Raw genomic sequence first — 22,006 nt, 5'->3', positions numbered from 1 at the left:
TTCTGAAAAAAATTATTAAAAAAAACTAATTAATTTTTCACAAAATTAATTATCAAAGGACTAAAATAAATATGAGGACGTCGTAATTTTTTGAAAAAATATCGAAAACTGAAACAGGTACCGATCCAACGGAAATTATTTTCTTTATGGAGGCAGTGGTGGTGAATTGGCCGGATATTGGCCAAGGAGGGGAATTACCGGTGGGTGGAGCTCACCCACAACACGCCGGGGGCGTGGTGGCTGAGGGGGAGAGCCAGATGGCAACACGCTGGGGGCGTGGTAGCTGAGCAGGAGAGCCAGGTGGCAGCACGCCGGGGGCGTGGTGACTGAGCGGGAGACCCAGTTGGCAGCACGCCTGGGGCGTGGTGGCTGAGGTGGCAGAACGCCGAGGGCGTGGTGAGTCACCACGCAAGGGGCGTGGTACGTCAAGGCCCGTGAGGTTTGGCAGAGCTGCGCGGAGTCCCAATGCACCTGCTGCACCACGGGGGGGTGTGTTGCAGTCCTGCCTGCATGCAGAAGACAACCCCCCCACCCTGGAACCAGCGCCAGTGATGCTCCATCTATATATGCATGCGTCGAGTCTCTCTTCTTCACCTCCCATTCATTGTATTTGAGTTGAGCTGAAGCAAAAAACATAAGGGAGTGCGAGAGAAGGAAGTGGGTAAGGTTGGAAGTAGTATTAGTAAGGAGAGTATAGTGAGTAGTAGTGAGTTAAGCTTATACGTAGAAAACAAAAGAATATTAGTTTAAAGGATAAAAAAAATGGTACGTAATTATCTGGCGCCTGAAGAACATATTATCAACTATTTGGATCATCCAATTTATGTAAGTAAACAATTTTTTTTTTTATTGTATTGAAATTATTTTATTTTTTATGTATTTTTTTTATGCATGTATAGTATTGAGAATATTATTTTGTGTATTTTATAAATATTTTAAGAATATAACAATAATTTTTATAAAATAAAAATTGATAATAATAATAATAATAATAATAATAATAATAATAATAATAATAATAATAATATTAGGTATAATTTGTTATACTTTTTGTTATTAAGAATATGTTGAAGAATAAAAAACAAACAACGTATTCTGATGTTGTAATAATAAATACGCTGCATGAGTAAAAAATATATTATAAATAAACTAAAAATGTAAAATGTATAAAAAATATATAATAGTATATTATTATTATAATATGTTATACTATATCATTATTAAAAAATTGAAAAAATAAATAAATTGATAAATTTAGTAAATAATACGTGTTAGGTTAATATTATTAAATATTGTTATCGTATAAATATGTGAATGTTCATTATAATATTTATAAGGATTATTATTTAATTAATGTAACATATATCTTTGTTGATGCAGCCTAACAGAAATTTGTTGCTGCGTAAACTGGATCCACCACAGACGTGGAATCCGATGGTGGAGCACTACTTACGCGTCACGGGATTCTACCACGTCTCCAGAATTGGAGTTATAAGAGAATTTCACCCCATGTTAGCTGCTCTGGTTGAAAGGTGGAGGCCTGAAACCCACAACTTTGTATTGCCGATCGGTGAGATTACAGTGACATTAGAGGATGTCGCTCATATATTCGGCCTACCCATTGATGGAGAGCCTGTTAGTGGATGGACAGATAGTAGTAGCGAGTTCGTTCAAAGTCAGGGCATAGCGATATTCGGTCGTGAGCCATCAGTCAGTCATAATGCGAAGTCCTATATAAAGTTGGGTTGGGTTCGACGTATTAGAGACGCAGAGCCATTGGACACTGAGGAGTCCATCAGGAGATACATCAGATGTCATATCTTTTGTTTGTTAGGGTCGACCCTATTCACGGACAAGTCGACCGCATATGCCCATGCGAAATATCTACCATTGCTTCGCGATTTCGATCGGATCCATACTTATAGTTGGGGGTCAGCTTGTCTCGCTCATCTTTACAGAGCACTATGCCGTGCATCACGATATGATACAAAGGAGATGGATGGCCCTCTGAATCTGTTGTTTGTTTGGGCATGGGAGCGAATGCCGTGTCTTGCTCCCGTACCGAGGCAAACCCTTCCACCCGCCGAGATACCAGTTGCCATGAGGTAATAAGTCTTATTTTAGTCGTGTGTTATATTCATGATGCATGTTTGACTTATGGCGTTTATTTAAATTTTTTGAAATAATAATGTGTCAGGTGGAGTCATTCGAAACGGACCACAGCGTGGTTATCGAAGACCGTAGAGACATTCAGGCATGACATAGACTACATGCAAGAGGTAAATAGTTATATTTTAGCTGTTCCATTTTTCAATCCATTATTGTTAGGGTTCTAATATGCCAATAATACTGTGACAGTTTGAGTGGCGGCCGTATCACGGATTGATCGTTCCGGACGAGCTATATCCCCATCTTGAGGTGTGTGACATCGTTGCTCCGTTGTTGTCGTTCGAGTGTGTCGAGTGGCACCCTGCGGATCGAGTGATGCGTCAGTATGGATATGCACAACCTCCTCCGCGGGCAGCAAGGGATATTCCAGTTGATCAGCATTGCGTCGTTCTACGTGGAGTGCAGCAACATGACTGGACAGTCTTGCATGGACCATGGATAGAGGAGTGGGCCAACAGGCGACACAGTCGACTGCGGGATCGGCACCCCCTTCCGACCTGGGATTTTTTCCCGACGGTAGAGTATCGGGATTGGTACGTACGCTCCTATGGACATCTGTTGAGATTGACGGCCTACGTTCCTCATCATCCACAGCCACCTGCCCCACAGCCACCTGCCCCACAGCCACTTGCCCCACAGCATGCAGTGTTTGAGCCGATTCCTTATTATATACCACAGTCATCGGCCTACAGTCATGGTAGCCATCACTCTCAGGGAAGTCACCACTCTCAGCACAGCCACCACGCTCAGAGCAGCCACCATTCTCAGCACTCTCAGCACAGCCCCCACGCTCAGAGCAGCCACCATTCTCAGCACAGTGACCACGGTCAGTCCGGCCAGCATCATGATCCCATACTTACCATTCCTTCCGGTACAGATTGGTTTGACTTCTCCAGCGGCGGAGAGGCTGGTTTGGGTGGCTGGTCAGATTTCAGTGGTATACCCTCACTGTCGGTGTCAGCTGATCCACGTAGGGCATCAGTAGATATGGCTCATGGTTTGCAGGGTCGTACCTCCGACCGCACGTCAGGGAGTGCGTCATGTGATAGTGGTTTTATGCACCGTCAGCGGGCATACACAGTTGTTGACACGTTCAACCCCGGATCATCCGCTCCAGCAGAGGTTGGCGGGTCGGCCGCTCCGACAGATGCAGGTGGGTCGGCCACTCCGACAGATGCAGGTGGGTCGGCCGCTCCGGGGGTGGATGACTCAGTTCGTGGTCACCCATATGACCTACGGACGGAGCGAAATCCACCTGATAGGTATACTCCATCGCGATTCAGTCTGGGCATTATGGGTAAGGGACTGAGGTACTTTGGTGGAAAGAAGTGAGCTTCGGTTTAGGTTATCTAGATTTTATTTTCGGAGTTAAGTTAATGTGATTCGTGTTTAATGTTTGCTTTGTTAACTTATGTAACCTGTAGTTCCTTTTTTTGTATATTAACTAAAGAAATCAGTTAATGACAATATTAAGCAGACATTAAGATATCAATGGATAGAATTCATTTGAAAAATACAAACACATCTGATTTCCAAAGCATCAACTGACGAAATGCAAATTAAAAAGTACAAACATGACCATACTAAACTATGAACCAGCACCACTCGGTCCAGCACGCTGCGGACACCTACTCCGACTATGACCCTGAGCACCACAGAGACGGCATATCCGAGGACCACGCATGTCACGTGAGTCCATTTCATTCAGGTATCGGGTCAGTTTGGGCCTGCCTTTAGACGTTCGCCTCAGTGCGGGATTAGCGACCAATGTGGGTCCCTCATAAGGAGGCCATGTCTCGGGATCTCCTAATGGTGCAAACTCAAACCTATATACCTTACAAACTTCCGTCATCTTGTACACATCATGCACATACAACTGCCAATCGAGCCGCTGGTTAGCACAGCAAGCAATAACATGGCGACATGGTATTCGTTCAACCTGGAAGTGCCCACAGTCACACGTCCGTCGCGCTAGATCAACAACTAACACCTTCCCAGTAGTCGTTTCGCGCACCTCAAACACCTCATTTCGTCTATCAAAGCGGTGCACAACTATATTCCCAGCCTGTTGCATACTTGCTTCTATCCGCTGTTGCGCAAATGCGGAGTACGTAAATCCAGCACGCTTACGTTCGTGAGTCTCGGCACTCTTCCGCGTAAAGAGTTCATTTAACCTGTAATATGTTGCTCGGACCAGCGCCAACACAGGTAGATTACGGGCACCCTTCAACACTGAGTTAATACACTCGACAAGGTTCGTTGTCATATGGCCCCATCGATGTCCCTCGTCGAATGCCAATACCCAATGTCTGAGTCCGATGGCATCGCACCACATGGCATATGCCTCGCCTCGCTCTTCCAACCTCTTATAGTTGATATTGTACTCCTCCACCGTTCTTGAATACCCTATATTGACAACAAGCTTCTGCAAGTGAGGGACTTTGAATGCCCTTAAGAAGTTACTGCCGATGTGTCTTATACAAAACATCCACCATGCTCTTGGAGGTTGCCAGTCATCACCGGAACGATTAACTGCTGCCCGTATTGACTCATGCCGGTCTGAGATCATACCCACACCGTCTTTTCTAACAACATACTCTCGCAGATTCCTGAGGAAGAAGTGCCACGCATCAGCTGTCTCACCTTCCACCAAGGCAAAGGCGATAGGCACAATGTTTTGGTTCCCATCTTGTGCAACAGCGACTAGAAGTGTACCTTTGTATTTTCCGTATAGGTGTGTGCCGTCAACCTGAACCAGGGGCTTGCAATGCCTGAATGCCCTAATGCATGGATTGAAACTCCAAAATACACGATGAAGTATTTTTACACCTTGTGCCTCTTCATTCCCGTTGTAGAGTGGTCGTGTTTCTATTTGGACAACTGAACCAGGAATCTTCTGCACCATGACCGAGAGCCACCACGGCAATGCTTGGTAAGATTCCTCCCAATCACCGAAGACGTTGGCAACGGACTTCTGCTTTGCCAACCAAGCCTTTCGATAACTGATGGTATAGTTGAACCTTGACTGGACTTCCACAATTATAGATTTCACCTTGATGGACGGATCCGTCTCGACCAACGGCCTTATAGCCTCAGCAACTGTATCTGAGTCCAACTTGGAATGATCCTGTGAAATCGTTCCGATGGTGCACGTGTGCCTACCGTTGTATCTGCGTATCTCCCAGCAACCTTTTCTTCGTATCAAGCTGGCTCGGATAAGCCAGTCACATCCACGCCCGTACATCTTGCATTTTGCATAGAACGTCTGTGGCTCAGACTCATACACATCATAGTCAACTCCTCTAGATATAGTGAAACTTCTAATTGCTGCAACGACCGACTTTCTAGAACTGTATTCCATTCCAATTCGGAACTCTCCGTCCTCAGGATCAGCAATACCTACAGAAAGCCGAAATCATCGTTCATTGCACAGTCCAAGGTATAAAGTAACAAAAACTTCTTATTTAGTCAACACGTACCTCTGTTTGCATATTCTGGAAACTCGGGGGCATGCATGGCGTCGAGATCCAACTCACACATAAAAGGTGGAACACCCATCGGTTGACTGCTCGAGGGATGAACCACTACATTTTCCACTGCTGCCTCAACTCCCACATCACCATCCTCATCTTCGTCGCCGGCTTCATAGGTGGCTTCAAAGTCCTCTTCGCTGTCACTATTCAACCCTTCGTACACCGCAGCTATATCATCATTTACATCTATATCATTTTGGACCGCTACTGCCTCTACAGCTTCAAACTCAACGTACAACTCAATCTGCGGGTGTCTCATATAAGTCTGCCGGTGAATTTGAAACATATTCTGCATACTCGCTTCATCCGTGATCGGAATGGTATCAAACTGTATTAGACCACCAAAAACCACAACTGGATTCCGGTACAGAATTCTGCTCACTCTCATTAACGTACCATTCTCCATGCTTTGACATAGGCCATTCTGCAGCTCCATTAACGTCATCGTGCACGGAACCACAAACGAAAATATATTTTCTGACACAAACCTCACTCCCTCATGAGTATTACGTATTATCTCACCATTACGATACACCACCAAATTTGCGGTGTCCTCCATTACACCAACAACAGCATCAAAGAATCCTCACAACACACTCAAATCTCACTCACTCGGTTTGGAAAACACTATCGAGCTCTACCTTATATAGAGCGGTGCACTTAACACGCCCCCCACGTGGTGCACACTTGGACCAATCACCTTTCGCCACGTCAGCACGCCCCCTGCGTGCTGACGCAACACGCCCCCCACGTGGTGCAGCTGCTGTCCAACCAAGTTCCGCCACGTCAGCACGTCCCCTGCGTGCTGACTAAGCACGTCCCCTGCGTGCTGACTAAGCACGCCCCCTGCGTGCTGCCTAGGTGGCTCAACCGCAGCATGCCACCTAGCTTCCACGCCCACCACGTGTTGTATGCACCACGCCCCCTGCGTGTTGTGCTGATCATCTGACAGGTCCACCTCTATGTAATACATACAGTTGCTCCATTTTCTCCCAATTCACCAAAATGTTTCCCATATTTAAATTAATGAGCCTCTAACAAACTCATAAGTCAGAAGTTAAGTGCGAATGATGTGATGTTCAATAAACTTTTTTGTTTTGACTTAAAATAGAAGAAGGCTATTGTTAGTAAGTATTATTATTTTAAGAGAAATGTTATATATAGACTATAATATGCATTAACACTTCTCTTTGTAGCTTAGGATCTATAAATCATAACCAATTACTTTCCTTAAAATGCTTCGTTGTCTACTCTTTCATCTTTTTTTTTTCCCCCCCTCTCAATGAAACCATCCATATTCAAATGTTTATATGAGAAGTGTTATTCTGTTTGAACATCCAAACAATGTCTGCATAGCATTTCTTTTATTTTAATTAGTTATATAATTTATTTCTTGGATCAATATATTTTTCCCTATATTAATTAAAATTGCATAAGATTAATTAATAATAAAAACCTATAACCATAAATACTAACTTAAGTACTTAGAAAAATGTCATGTCACATACGATCACATTCTTTGTATGTATAAAATTAAATGTGATGCTATCCTATCCCTAATTAGGAGTGTACATAAAATAACTAAATTGTAATTAATTGGTTAAAAAATTATAACCACATTTTAGTTAATTAATTTAATAAAATAATTTTAAAAATTATATTCATATTATTAAAAAATTGTTAACCAAAACTAAATTTTAAAATTGATTTTTAACTGATTAAGCAAAATCAAAACTAAATTTTATGTAATTCTTGTGTTCAAATTGGTTAATCGAATTTTTTGTAAATACCGATTAATTAACCTGGTTTTTAATTTTTTTTAAACTTAATTTTTTTAATGTAAAAACCGTTTTTTTAAACCGGTTATTTTTAAAAATTAGTTTTTATTTTTATAATTGGTTAAAAATCGATTTTTAAATTTTTTTAACCAGTTAATAATCAATTTTATCATATAAAATCAATTTGATTAATTAACTAAATTATATTTTTGACTAACCTAAAAATAAATTTAATTTTTAGATTAACCAAACTATAGTTCTATTCCTAATATGAATATTTGGCTAAACATTTTTTCTTTTTAGGAAGAGGGACCAAACCCATAGTAATTAACTAAAGTAAGATTGATGCTCATTATGCTATTTTGGCTTGTAACTTGCACACTTTTTTTTTCTTCTTCTTCTTTATTTTCTTTTCATTTTATTACCTTTTCTTTTTCTTTCTAAGAATGAAAGTTAGCTATGATAAATCTTGGCAAGCAAGCTTATGAAAAAAGAGCAGGATTTTATACTTGTGCATGATGATGGCACCGTCCACAATAGACACAAGCCATCATAACCCTTTTTCACATGCTCTTCTCTTTTTAGATCGTTGACATTTTTAAAGTAATTAATACACCACATTTTTCCATGGAAGCAATAAATAAATTGAGGAGCTTTCTATAATTTTACTAATATTATATTATTTCATATTGTTATGATTATACCAAGAAAAATAATATTGCATTTGATTCACTATATACTTATGTAAAAAGTAAAAAATGAAAATGGTTCATAAATATTATATTAAAATATAGAAATAATAAATATATTGAAGAAATGAAATTTCCCTGAACAGTTACACATACACTTACACTATGAAATATAATATTTTTGAGAGATTAATTAAATAAATTTTTGGGATAGGTGTCCCTTGAGATCTGAAATGTTTTAGGAAAGATGATAAGTGTTGTCCTCAAACAAAGAAATTATACCTCTCAATAGGCCCTTTTTTATAATGTCAAAACTCAGAAGTCAACTTTCCAAGTCCAATGTTGCTAGGAAAACTAAAAGGCCTTAGATGTGGTTCATAAAATCCCACATGTGATTGTTGGTTAAACTAATACACCAACATTATATTTTTGGGCCTAATATCAAGATATTTCCTAGGTCTAATATTGACCCAACATTAGCCTATGGTATCTATGAAACAAATGAAAGATAATTAATCAGCTTACTTATAGATAGTTTTTTCCATCAAATAATTAATAACTAACCCTTGAAATCTCCATGTCCTGTATTTTTTTTTTATTTTTTTTATTAATGTGGAAGCTAGTTAATTAGAGAAATCATTTCACTCTATAGTACTAACACTCAACACAAATTAAAGAAAAAAGAAATTCTATTTAGTATTTACAAAAATGATAAATAATAAACTTGCATTGGTTTATAAGTAATGAAATGAGACAATGCACGTGAGTAATAAATAATAAACTCCCCTTCAAAAATAAATAATAAAGTCACCTTGGCTTTTATATATGAAGTGGATTTTGGGAAAAACATCATATCAACTTTGCTTAGGTGGATTTAGTCACAAAATAACGGCGGCGGTTTGACTTCGTTACTTGGTGTGGCACAGGAACTGAATTCAACAATTTTGTTTTATTTTCTGCTTATTATTTTAAGGAGAAATTAAGACCAAGAAGGCAACAATCACTTTCTCATCCTTATTATTATTATTTTATTACAACCTTTCAAAGAAAATGTTAATGTGAGACAGTGAGAGGATTTATATTTAAAATAGATTTTATACGGCCAAAACTTTGCTGATGTCAATTAATTCATCTAGCCCCATGTAACTACTAATTTTTGTTTTTTGTTTTATTTTCTTCTTGCATTGCTATTTATTCAAACCACCCCCACCCTATATTCACTTATTTTGCCAATGAGGCATTATTAACAATACATTATCAACAATAATGGTGTTTTTTTGAACAAAATATATTTAGAATTTATTTGATTTAATTTGAAATGAATTGAATTAGAAATAAATGATTGTATTTAAAATTAATAATGTAAAATAATAATTTGATTTAAAAAATAAAATAATAATTTGATTTGATTTTTTTATTTTTTATTTACTATATAATTTTTTATCACCACTAATAATCACAGTTAGTTGAGATTGTAAGTCCGATCTACTTAAATAACTGGTGCAGTCTGCTTAATCTATTTGATTGTCCTGACCGAATGATTGGAATAACTTGCTCAGACAATTAAAATTATATTAATACCTAAATGCTAAACATGTTTTTTTATATTTTAATTAAGACATCAAATCATTTTAATTTCAAACCATATCTTCTCAAAAATTAAGAAATTTGAGTTTAATTATAATATAAGTCTATAGAATTTATAAATCAATTCTATTCCTCTTTTAATATCTATTCAAACAAATGATTTAATTTTAAATAAAATCAATTCCAATTCTATAGAATATAATTCCGAACACACCCTAGGTAAAATGGTTCGTCTAATCAATAAGAAACGATCTCGTATTATAAAAGATGTGAATTCCATCTTTATTTATTATATGCAAAAGGTATATCATTTTAGTTGGGGAGCTTAGTAAATATCTATAGTCAAAGAATTTAGAAGTATGCCTAAATGATCCCTTATATATCAAACAAATAAATATCATATTGATTAAACTCAAGATTATTGAAGAGAAGACAAACTTACCTACTACTTGATTAACTATTTGACAGTGTTATAGTGATATAGTTTGCTCTTTCTAGTAACATAATGTTTAGATTGATAACACTTTTTTTTTTTCCTTCAAAAGATTATAGTTATTCGATTTTAAAAAGAGGATACTAAATTAAGAGATAAAGTATATTTTTTAATTGTTGAAGTTTGTTAAAAGTTTTAAAAATATCTTTAAATTTTATTTTGTTTTAATTTTGTCTCAAAAATTTTTTATTTGCATTAAATATATTTCTGACGGTTAATTTTTTAAAATACTTAAGACCAATTTAACAATAATTTTATAAGAAATCAAGAACAACCATCAATACAAGCAATTTAGAGATAGTTATCATTCATTGTTACTGGATTAATTCTAATTTTTTGAAAATTTAACCGTTAAGAATATATTTGATGCAAATCGAAAATTTTTATACTAGGACAAAATTAAAATAAAATAAAATTTAAGGATATTTTTAAAATTTTTCATAAACTTTAAAAATAAAAAATATATTTTATCCTAAAATAAATCTTATATGACAGATACATGATAGATTTAGAAAAATTTAGAAAAAGAAAAAATATAGGGAGACAATGAGTTTAGTGAACAATGCAGTTATGCATATGATAATTTTCCTTTTTCACTTGTGATTTTCGTAGGGATGTAGTATGTTTTTATTTTATTAGACTAATTTTAAAATTTATTATTTATATTATTTACGAAAGTCATTGTTTACCTAACAAAACCATTAAAAAAATTACAGAACAGAAGCAAATTACACTCAGCTAAATGATATTATCCTCATATCTGAATTCTTTACAAACTACTATAGTCACCTTTTAAAAGTTAAAAACTCCTTGTACCTTACTACGTCCCTCTTTATTGATTACACTTAACATTAGATAAGATTTAAATTACTTTAAGGTATGGGGTGAACAAGTATGAGTAATCCAGTTCCGAAGTTCCTCCTCAAACTTTCCCTATTACAAGGATTAGAATAGAAAAGAAAAGAAAAGAAAATAAAGATAGTGAAATGGAATAAATGCTTTTCCTTTTCACTTTAATTTTTTTTTTCTTTTGGCAAACATGTATTTATTCTTGATCCAAACTAAGCATAATTGAATTTGACCTGTAGAGGGGCTTATTAGGCAATAAAGCAAAGCTATCTAGCCCAATACCCTCCTTTTATCCTTTTCAAGTTTCTTTTCGTTAATTTCTTCTATTCGCATTTATTTATTTATTTTTTATACCATCTTCTTTAACCTGATAAATTAAAAATTAGTTCATCACAAATCTAAATTCTATTTATCATTAGCCAATCAATTATTAAATACACAAAATAAATTTCGAATCACGACACTTTAATTAACGGACCGATAAATTAATCACTACACTCGATACAAATTAGTTTTTTTTTTTTTTTTTTTTTTTTTGAAACGGATCATCCAAGCTCAGAACAAACCAAACACATAATTCTAATTATTACTTATTGTAACCACTTTCGGGTGAATTTTAGCTTGCACTTGACTAAATAAGATGAATGATATGTCTGGTACTTTTTAGCTTGTTGTCCCTTCTGTCATATTAAAGCGTAGAATATGAGTTGGTAATCTGACATGAAATGAGTTATTTTATGACCAATGAACTCAATTACAGGTCTTTATGCGACATAATTACCTGAACCCTGGGTCTATGTTGCAATAATACAAGTTTAATTTGTCATGCTTAAATAAAAATATTTGTTTAGTATTGTTTTTGGACTTCTACTGCACTAATATAAAAGGATTATGATTTTTGAAGTCCACAATATATGAGTTATTAGATAATATCAAAATGATAATAAGAAGCAAATGTTACTTCAACAATTTTTTAGAAAAGCCAAGCTGAAGACCGAAAAAAAATTAAAGCTAAGCCGAAAAAGAATAAAAAAAGGCCAAATAAAAAATAAATATAAAGTATCAAAAATAAAATAAAATAAATAAATATAAAAATTTTTCAATCTCCAATAAATACATATTATATTCAAATGTTTAATATTTTATTTGATCGAGTCATTTCTAGTGAGTGAAATAAAACGAATTTTAAAAAAATAGAATAACTATTTTATTTAATCATTAGATTCATCTTATCTGAGAATTTTACAAACTTCATCAATAATTACATTGAATACCCTAGGCAAAATAACAATCTTCTTGAGACTTCTTAAGATTAAATGCCCTATGAAAATATCATTATAAAACTTATATGCATAATTTATAAAAATATTATTGTAATACTTACATATATTTAAAAATTAAAAGATTCTTGTTCTAATCTATATACACATATGTATGGTTATAATAAAAACAAATATTCACATAAAGTATTTGCTGAAAATTGTAGGATGAATACTTAATAAAAACTTGTATCCATCATTTTGCGTAGCTTCTTGCATGTGGAAAAATTTCTGAAATAAATAAAAAAATAATTATTTTTTAAAACAAATAATTTTACTTTTAATTTTTAGAATACATTTTTTTGGAGTTTAAAATAAATTGGTCCATTAATACAACAAATTTATTCTTATTTTTGTATAATTTGGATCATATTGATATATTTTTATTTTTTATTTAATTCACATAATTTAAAAATTTAAATTATAAAATTTTTAATTTAAATAAATATAATTTAAATTAATAATTTAATTTAATTTGATAAAAATAAATGTAGTCATATTATTGTACTCATGTCATTAATTATGTTTATTCGATTTCAAAAAAATTAACTTAATTTACTCTTTCAAATTAATTTGATATTTAACAAGTTAAATATTTTAATAATGCATTAAATATTATAATATTTATATCTTATTTACCTGAATTCTCATTTTGAATTCAATATTATATATTTTAAATTTTTTTTTAAATTTTAAAATGAGTCTAACATCCATGTACATATCACTTGTCCATTTGTCTCTATGTAAAATCATGTAATTGATTTATTATATTATTAAAAGATTTAAATGGTTGATTTAATTAATTATTTGATAACTAAGTGCCTAATCTATTGAAAGAATGTTTTTATTTATAATTTTTTAATTTAAAATAATACGAATACATCGATTTTTTAATTTAAAATTATTAATTTTAAACGATTAATTTTTTTGAAATTGAATAAACATAATTAATTATATGAGTACAATATTATGATTACGTTTATTTTTATCAAATTAAATTAAATTATTAATTTAAATTATATCTATTTAAATTAAAAATTTTATAATTAAAAATGTTAAATTATGTGAATTAAATGAAAAAAATATACCAATGCAATCCAAATTATATGAAAATAGGAATTTATTAGTTTCAATGAAATTCGTCGTTACAGTGAGTAAACTTCATAAAAATTAGCAAGTTTGCTGTTGCAGTGAATGGACTTACTTCAAATTCCAATAAAAAAATATTTTAAAAATTAAAGATGAAATTAATTAAAATAAAATTATTTATTTTGAAAAATAAATAATTTTTTTTTATTTATTTCAGAAAATTTTCCTCCTGCATGCACTTCATGTTCTTCATTGAATTTTTTTAAGAGTCATTGGTTTCATATTATCATTTCGCTTGAGTTTCTTACACATATTTAGCTTGTTCAAAATAAAATGATTTACATGACAAAAAAAAATAAAAGCAAAAAAAAGCAAAAAGATTCAGTAATAGATTATTGTAGGCCCATTTATTCAGTATGGGGTTATTATGAAAATTTTTGTTTTCTTGAACAATTTTAAATAACTGATGAGGGTTGTCCAATCCACTGACAAAAAAAAAAAAACAACTGATGAGGTTTTTATAAATTTTATGCAAAAACCAAACAGTAACAGGCTAAAACTCACCACCACCTCCCTTAAACTTCTTTATTTCTCTGACCAAAAACTTCTCTTTTCCCTCCCCTGTAGCCACTCTATTTTCATATTTAATAGATACCTCTTTTTTTTTGTACAGTAATAGATTCCTCTTTTATGGTATTTCTACAATGGTATGGTTGTGGGCTTAGATGATAAAGAGGTGTGTAGAAGATGAACGAATGATAGCCCATGTTCTTTAGATAATGGGCTACAAGAAAAGCCCATATCACCAAAAATCTAAAATATCATAAAATTCAATTAAAAAATTATTTTGATGCCGAGTAATGAATTGAAGATTTTAATGTATATAACAAACACCAACGATATTTAAAAGCAACACCAAAAATACCATGTAATTTAAAACAAAACAAAAAGTGTTATCGTGACCAAAATCCCAAAGTAAAAAAAAAAAAAAAGCTCAAATTTGGCTATCATAAGATTATTGCAAACTCCACTTGCCTTTTATTCATTCACTTAATCACTTTCTCCGCTTTTTATTATCATTTTTTTTAAAGAAGCAGTGAATACTTAAATTTAAAGTATTTTTCTCTAGTGTAGAAGTAGATAACATATCTATCTATGGCTCATTTTTTTTATACTAAAAATGTACGTCTGTTATGCTTTGATATAGAATTGGGCGTGTTATCTTATAATGTGGCGGCTGTTTTTAAAATTAAAAATAGTATAGTAAAATCATTAGAGGGTTCGATTTTTTTTTTTAAAAATACAAACAAATTGGATAGTCCAATTTTTTAGACGAAAAATTCTTAAATTTAGAGAAACTTAAATTAGAAGATTTGATTTGAAAATTTTTAATAATTTTTATTCCAAAAACACCCAAATCAATAGATTCAATTTGTATATAAAAGAAATTTAAAAGGATAATAACAAATTGAACCGTTCAATTTGTGTGGGTATATATATATATATATACACTTCGTCTTTGTCAATTGTCAGAACTCTCTTCTTTCTCTTTTTTGTCTCTCACCTCCTCATACTCTCTTACTTTGTTTCCAGAAATTACAACAGTGAAATTGAATTTTATCAATGTGAATAGAAAAAATAAAATAGATGATAGAGTTATGTTAAAAGTATATTATCATAGTTAGATTTTATTATAAACATTTAAAGGAGTGAAATTTATATGTGAGAATCTATTTGATATTGTTATTCCTTTCACACTTTTATTTGAATAACTAAAATGTATGATTTATGATAAGATAGATTCTCAAATATCAAAAAGAGTGTCATATATTTTGTACAGGTATATATTCTATATCAGTATTTAGTGGGTTCGTTCAATTTTAAACCAAATATGTAACCGATGAAGAAAATATGCAAGAGATGTTTTTAATGTATATTGAAACTCACTCACATATATCGTTTATTGAGCTGTATATTGAGTTCGAACAATTTGAATCCAACCGAAATATCGAATGGGAAGATTACAATAGTGATAACAAGGAAGAGTTTGAAAGCAACTATAAAATCGTTGATCCAAATAAAGACAAAGATCAAGATGATGACACTATGGAGGTAGATGTCGCAGAAGTGGTAAATATACATCCATTTGAAGAGCCATCTTTCATGCACGCGCTAGATTTGGAGGCTATGTATACACCGAAATTTGTTGAATATACGAATGCATGTATGTAATTTTTTTTTTGGTGTCTGATAAAACAAGAAACAAAGAGCAACTAAGATGGAGATATCATCTCCTTCCTAATGATCTGATCAATAACACTACAAGGAATTAAAAATTCAGTGTAAGGACGAGAATGCCTAGCCGCTGTCTTAGCTAAACGGTCAGCTACCGAATTCGCTGTTCGTTGAATCAATTGAACTTGAACCACCCAATTACGCTGCAGGATCTCAGAAATCTTCAAAAGGAGGTCTGTGTATTCTCTCCGCATCTGGTATGGATCCTTTTTAATCAAGAGATAAGCTTTTAGACAATCTGTTTCGCAAATTACCTCCCTGTGACCACTTTCCCAAGCCAAACAAAGATCCCTCCAAATTGCGAATATCTCACACCAAGTAATAGTTCCTATTGGAATGCTTGCTGAACAACCCGATAACCATTTACCCGTACTGTCTCGAATAGCACACCCAAAACCAGCCAGTTGATCTTGTTCCAAAAGACTAGCATTGCAATTTAATTTAACAACATTGATTGGGGGAGGCACCAAGAATCACATAAAGAGGGATTGTGTGTCACCTGATTAGAACGCTTGATTGCAGCATACTCGGCTGCAGAGTGCCTGATAAGCTGGAGAACTTTTTCCTTGCTCCAAATGTCATTCTGATTAAAGATATCATTGTTTCTATCCCTCCAAATCCACCAAAGACCTACTGCAAAAATCCCTTCATTGGTCCGAAGTTTTATACGAAGCCAACTTTGAAAATCCAAGGCGACATCCCAAGTTTGCATTCCCACCTTCAAGCTCTCCCAAATCGGGCTCACTTTATTACAAAGTCTGAGGCAATGTTCAACAGATTCTGGTGCTTCATTGCATCTGGGGCAAAGATCCGTTGCTGTTAAGCGTCTTCGGTAACGAAGGCTGGCAGTGGGGATGGCCCCATGCAAGATGAGCCAAATCAACCCCTTGACCTTCTTAGGTATTCCTAAATGCCAAAGCCACAACCAATTCTCATTAGTATCCCATGCAACCTTTCTTTCAAGGAGCCATTCATAACCATCCCTTGTTGAGTAAGTCTTTGAGGCATTAGATCCCCAACACCAGTTCGGATCACAACCTGCCTGCACTATAGGGTTGTAAGTTGTAATATCTAGTTTTAGGGTCTCAGGCAACACAGTATAAAGATGGTCCAAATTCCAAACTCTCCCAGACCACACGTCACCTAGGGAAAGACCAGTATCTGAAATATGCACAAAAGGGATCTCTGGGGCCAAAGGCCCCGACGGTCTCCAAGGATGATACCAGAAAGATTGAGTTAAAGAACCAATGCACCAAACATAGCCATGTTTAAGCCTACTAGCTGTCTTTGTGATGTTGCGCCATATGCTCGAAGATTGCGTAGGGCATTGAAGATCCAGCCCCAAACTTCCTTGAACATATTTAGCTAGCATAATGCGCACCCATAATTTGTTTTTACCATGGAAGAGTTGCCAAACTAGTTTACCAAGGAGGGCAGTATTAACACATTGAGTGTCGCGAACACCAAGGCCCCCATACCTCTTGGGCGTGATCACAGTACTCCAATTCAACAAGTTTAAGCCCCGCTCATCTGTCTTTCCTTTCCACAAGAAATTACGAAGAACAAAATCAATCTTAGAACACGCTTTTTTGGGGAAGAGGGAGACCTGCATTTGATATATAGGTAGAGACGTTGCCACATATTTTATAAGACATAATCTGCCGGCCCTATTAAGCAGCCGACCCTTCCAGCTAGACAATCTGCTTTTTATTTTCTCCACCGCCTCCAGGCAAGCCGTTCGAGATGCCCGCGGATGGTTGATGTTGACCCCCAAGTACTTGCCTAACTCATTAGCAAATCTGATAGAAGATACACCAGCCAGAACATTTCTACGAGTATTGGACACGCTCTTCGAACAAACAGCTTTGGACTTATCTATGTTCACCTTCATGCCTGATGCCTTACGGAATAAGTTCAGAGAATGCATTACCTGGTGGACTTGTGTCTTGCTTGCTTTACAAAAAGAAGAAGGTCATCTGCGAAAATGAGATGGGAGATTCATGTACCTCCCCGAGAGACAGCAACCGGGTCCCAAGCCCCCAACTCCACTTGATTAGATATAAAGCAAGCTAGCATTTCCATACAAAGAACAAACAAATACGGTGATATGGAGTCTCCTTGTCGCAACCCTCTATTGGGCTGAAAACTCTCCAACCTATTCCCATTCCACAATATCGAAAGAGATGATGCCTGAATATAATTCATAATAAGACTTCTAGTAGAGGCAGGAAAGCCGAAGCTACTCAAAGTGTAGTTTAAAAACCTCTAATCGACCCGGTCATATGCCTTCTCTAGATCTATCTTAAAAGCAATAGCACCCTTTTTTGATTTCGTTCTCTTCAAGAAATGAAGGACTTCTTGCGCTACTATGATGTTGTCAGGAGCTCCTCTACCAGGAATGAATCCTCCCTGATTTGGGCATATAATATCAGCTAAGTAGGGTCTTAAACGGGTTACCAGCACCTTAGTTACTATCTTGTACACGACGTTGCAGAGACTGATTGGTCGAAAGTCCTTCATTCTGCTTGGGGAGTCAACCTTAGGAATGAGCACAATAAGGGTTTCAAGCATAGAAGGATTAATCGTGTCACCTTGGAACACCCTACACACCAGACTCCACACATCTTAGCCCACTACATCCCAATATTCTTTAAAAAAGAATGCTTGGAATCCGTCCGGCCCTGGAGCTTTGAAAGGGCTCATGCTGTCCACTGCAGATTTAACCTCCAACATTGACACTGGCTTAATTAGGCTCTCACAAGCTTCACTACTAAGAGAAGGTCTTGGAAAATCACCCATACAGTTTACCTCCACCGGGTCGGTTGAGCAAAAAAGATCTTTATAAAAACTTAGTGCCTCTTGTTGAAGAAGATTCGGATCTGAAGACCAAGATCCATCGCTCACAAAAAGGCCATGAATTTTGTTTGCTTTCCTTCTAATGATGGTCTGCATGTGGAAAAACTTTGTATTTTTGTCACCATACCTAACCCATTGCTCCCTAGATTTCTGGAACCAGAGTATCTCTTCTTGAAGAAGGACCGAATTAAAATCATCCCTGCACCTTTGTTCCTCTTCTTTGACAACTACATCATCACAAAATTCTAATCTTTTTTGGAGATCATTAAGCTTGCTTTTTAGAGACCTTTTCTTAATAAAAATGTTCCCAAAGACACGAGAATTGAACTTCAGAGAAGCCTCTTGCACCTTTCTAAGCTTGCCATGAATGTGTGTGTTGTTGCCATTCCAGGCTTTATAGACGACACTTTTATAGGATGGATGAGTAACCCATACAGCTTGGAACCTGAACGGTCTGCTGCCCTTCCTGACTGGCAGTCCAAGACATCTGGTGAGTAAAGGGCAGTGGTCAGAATGCAAACGACTAAGTACCTCTGTGAACGCTTCAGGAAACATAACTCTCCAACTACTATTGCTACAAGCTCTGTCCAACTTCTTGGCTACCTCCTTGTTCCCCTGAACCTTCCTGAACCAAGTAAAACTCCTACCCACTGTTGTCAGATCAAACAAATTACACGAATCCAAAATGTGAGAGAAATAATTACTTCGATTAACATTAAAGTGGCCCCCTTTCACTTCCTGAGAATGCAAAATTTCATTAAAGTCCCCTGTTATCAACCACGGGTCTTGTATAGAAGTTCCAAGTGCCAACAGATGTTCCCACAAATCTTCACGAATCGCCGACTGGGGGCTACCGTAAACTGCGCTGCATACCCAATTCTTTCCGTCCCTTTCTATAGCAACAGATAAACATTGTTCTATAGTAGCAATTACTCTACACTTAGCTTTGTCGTCAGAGGATAAAAATCATATACCCCCTCTGTGTCCACTAGCTTCCACAATTTCCACAGGAGTGAAACCCAAATGTTCCCAAAAAAATTTCATAGAGCCAAAAGCAACATGTGTTTCAACAAGAATAACAAAAGCTGGATTAAATTTTCTTACCAGTTCTTTACAGTGTACGCGAGCCATCTTGTTAGAGGCTCCTCTCACGTTCCAACTAATCAAGTTCATAGGATCACTATCCATAAAAAATCAGACTTGATGATGGAACGTCACCCCTAACGTCTCACGTTGGGGGTCCTCTATCTCCCATCTTGGTACCTCCCTCCAGGATATCACCACCCTCCATCTGATCGTCGCCATGCTTGACCCCTCCAACCGGTTCATTCGGTGAGTTCTGAAGTGAAGGAAGTCTTCTCCTCTTGTAATTAATCTTGATCAGTGGGGTAGAAGCATGTGAGACAGTGCCCCCTTTCTTTACTCCAGTAGCACCGCTAGAGGAAGAAGTAGTCCATGTGATAACTTCTTTGGGCTTTGGAGAATTTTTCTTGGCTTCATCCTTACCCAAAGATGGCCCTTTATTAGCCCACAAAAGTTTTTTTATCAAGATTGGGCCTTTTGAGATTAAAACCCACTTTTGGGCCTTTATTGGTTTTACTCTTGGTGACCTTAGTCCAACCCCCATCATTAAATGCATGATTTCCTTCCAAAGATGCATGCAACGTCCCACCCACAAAATTCTCACTTGCCATATTCAGCGAATCTTCAGTTTCACTATTTTGAAATTTGAATTCCTGAATTTTCGCATTCTCCGGTGGCCTTTCCTGAATTTTTGCCTTCTCCGGCGGTCTTTCCGCGGTGTTTACCGGCTTCTCTCCGACTTCTGCTCCTCTGTCTTCTTCTTGTGATACATTCAAGCTTTCTAGTGGTGCTCGAACCACCTGCTTTTCTGTCTCTCCATAATCTCTAGTCACATGCCCAAAACAATTGCATTTATCACAAATGAGATGCAAATTCTCATATTCGATGTTGTACTCAAAACCATCTACCATGATTTTTCGTTTCACAGGCTGCCCCAGATCAATTTGAATGCATGCACGTGCATACTTTCCGCGCTTAGCCGATTTGGTGGCTAAGTCAACCTTGATCGGCTTCCCCAATGTTCTAGCTATATTCAAGATAGCCTTCTCACTATAATACCATATGTTAAGGCCTGTGACTTTGATCCAGACTAGAGTGGATCCAAAAGTGTCATCACATGGGCGGAACGACGAACACCACGGCTTAACCGCCACATAATTACCAGCAATCATCCATGGCCCTCCAAGTAGCACGCGCTCTCTATCCTCCCGTAAATCAAACTTGATGAGAAAATATCCAAAACCAACATCTAACACTTCATATCTTCCTCTGGTTCTCCAAACTCCTCTTAACTTATGTGTAATGGCGGAGTAGCTAAAGGTTTTGCCGAGGACTTTAATGATAATGGCATCCTTGTATGGAGCAGATAGGATCATTCTAGCTTCCTCCGAAAAAACCACACTAGGTATCTCTCCATCAATAATGGTTGCCATTTTGTCCTTATCAAGAGCGTCCACTCCGTGAGAGAAACTAGCCGACGCTTCTCCTACTACTTTGTCTCGAAAAGAGACCTTGAAAGGTTCCTTGTCCTTTACCTTCTTTTTTCCATCTTCCATGTCCTGAGTTGCTCCTTGCCTTTCAATCTCCATGGCGCCTCCTGACACTTTGTTTTGGTCCAAACCAGATTTTTCACTGGCCTCCATAACATTCTTGCCCTTCGAAGCCTCATCTATCAAACCTGGATCAAGGTTTCCGCTGTCCTTCCCATCAACAAGAAAGTTTTCTTCTAAAACCCTACCACCGTCTCCACCGCCCCGCTCTCCCCCGCTCTCTCCACTCATTAGGTATTTTTTTTTATAGTCAAATTAATTAAATCATCTAACGGTTTTCAGATATTAATTTTATATATTAATTTAAATATTTGTACGATAGATTAATATTATAGATTTAGTTAAATTTAGAATAATTACTTGACTAGTATTAGAAGGAATAAAATTTTGTCATTTTTTATATTGTAGATCAATTAATAACATAAGTAATTTGTAGAATATAATTTATTAACTAGTATTTATTTACTTATTTATCTAGTTAAACTCAAGATAATTATCTAATTAGGTTTAGCTAACTTTTTAGTTAAATTTTGGATAATTACTTGATTAGGAATAAATATATGTTTATATTTATATTATTTTATTAAATATTTATTTATAATGTATAACTTTAATTAATTTTAAAAATATAAATTCATAAATATTTATTTATAATTTATAATTTGTAGATATATTTTAATTTTAATTTTACTTATTTATTAAATATTTATTTCATG

General features: G+C 35.5%; 3 protein-coding genes across 3 annotated transcripts; 1 reads left to right on the top strand and 2 right to left on the bottom strand.

Moving 5' to 3' along the window:
• Positions 1–762: 762 nt before the first annotated feature.
• LOC148547508 (serine/threonine-protein phosphatase 7 long form homolog) lies at positions 763–3,501 on the top strand. The gene is made up of 4 exons (XM_088495475.1): positions 763–825; positions 1,381–2,105; positions 2,198–2,279; positions 2,359–3,501. The coding sequence occupies exons 1-4, from the start codon at positions 763–765 to the stop codon at positions 3,499–3,501; spliced, it is 2,013 nt and encodes a 670-aa protein (XP_088351601.1).
• A 256-nt stretch (positions 3,502–3,757) lies between these two features.
• Positions 3,758–6,261, bottom strand: LOC107633781 (uncharacterized). The gene is made up of 2 exons (XM_016337381.2): positions 5,649–6,261; positions 3,758–5,568 (listed from the first exon to the last, which is right to left on the bottom strand). Exons 1-2 carry the CDS (start codon positions 6,259–6,261, stop codon positions 3,758–3,760), a joined length of 2,424 nt encoding a protein of 807 aa, XP_016192867.2.
• A 9,518-nt stretch (positions 6,262–15,779) lies between these two features.
• Positions 15,780–21,521, bottom strand: LOC107610776 (uncharacterized). The gene is made up of 8 exons (XM_088495474.1): positions 20,258–21,521; positions 19,921–20,175; positions 18,439–19,550; positions 18,259–18,339; positions 18,088–18,210; positions 17,808–17,991; positions 16,301–17,694; positions 15,780–16,007 (listed from the first exon to the last, which is right to left on the bottom strand). The coding sequence occupies exons 1-8, from the start codon at positions 21,519–21,521 to the stop codon at positions 15,780–15,782; spliced, it is 4,641 nt and encodes a 1,546-aa protein (XP_088351600.1).
• Between the last annotated feature and the right edge of the window lie 485 nt (positions 21,522–22,006).

This window comes from Arachis ipaensis, chromosome B8 (assembly GCF_059453495.1).
Source record: "Arachis ipaensis isolate K30076 ecotype BB chromosome B8, ASM5945349v1, whole genome shotgun sequence".
Classification (NCBI taxonomy): Eukaryota; Viridiplantae; Streptophyta; class Magnoliopsida; order Fabales; family Fabaceae; genus Arachis; species Arachis ipaensis.
This window is presented reverse-complemented; position numbering and strand designations above follow the sequence as displayed.

Excerpts from the sequence above, each read along its gene's own strand:
- LOC148547508 (XM_088495475.1), top strand. The coding sequence starts at position 763 with ATGGTACGTAATTATCTGGCGCCTGAAGAACATATTATCAACTATTTG. Across the intron at positions 826-1,380 it reads ATTTGGATCATCCAATTTAT|CCTAACAGAAATTTGTTGCT; the intron begins GTAAGTAAACAA and ends TTGTTGATGCAG. Across the intron at positions 2,280-2,358 it reads ACATAGACTACATGCAAGAG|TTTGAGTGGCGGCCGTATCA; the intron begins GTAAATAGTTAT and ends ATACTGTGACAG.
- LOC107633781 (XM_016337381.2), bottom strand. The coding sequence starts at position 6,261 with ATGGAGGACACCGCAAATTTGGTGGTGTATCGTAATGGTGAGATAATA. Across the intron at positions 5,569-5,648 it reads TCCAGAATATGCAAACAGAG|GTATTGCTGATCCTGAGGAC; the intron begins GTACGTGTTGAC and ends GGCTTTCTGTAG.
- LOC107610776 (XM_088495474.1), bottom strand. The coding sequence starts at position 21,521 with ATGAGTGGAGAGAGCGGGGGAGAGCGGGGCGGTGGAGACGGTGGTAGG. Across the intron at positions 19,551-19,920 it reads TGGTGATATCCTGGAGGGAG|AAAGGGACGGAAAGAATTGG; the intron begins GTACCAAGATGG and ends CTGTTGCTATAG. Across the intron at positions 17,695-17,807 it reads GGTTGCTGTCTCTCGGGGAG|GCATGAAGGTGAACATAGAT; the intron begins GTACATGAATCT and ends GTAAGGCATCAG.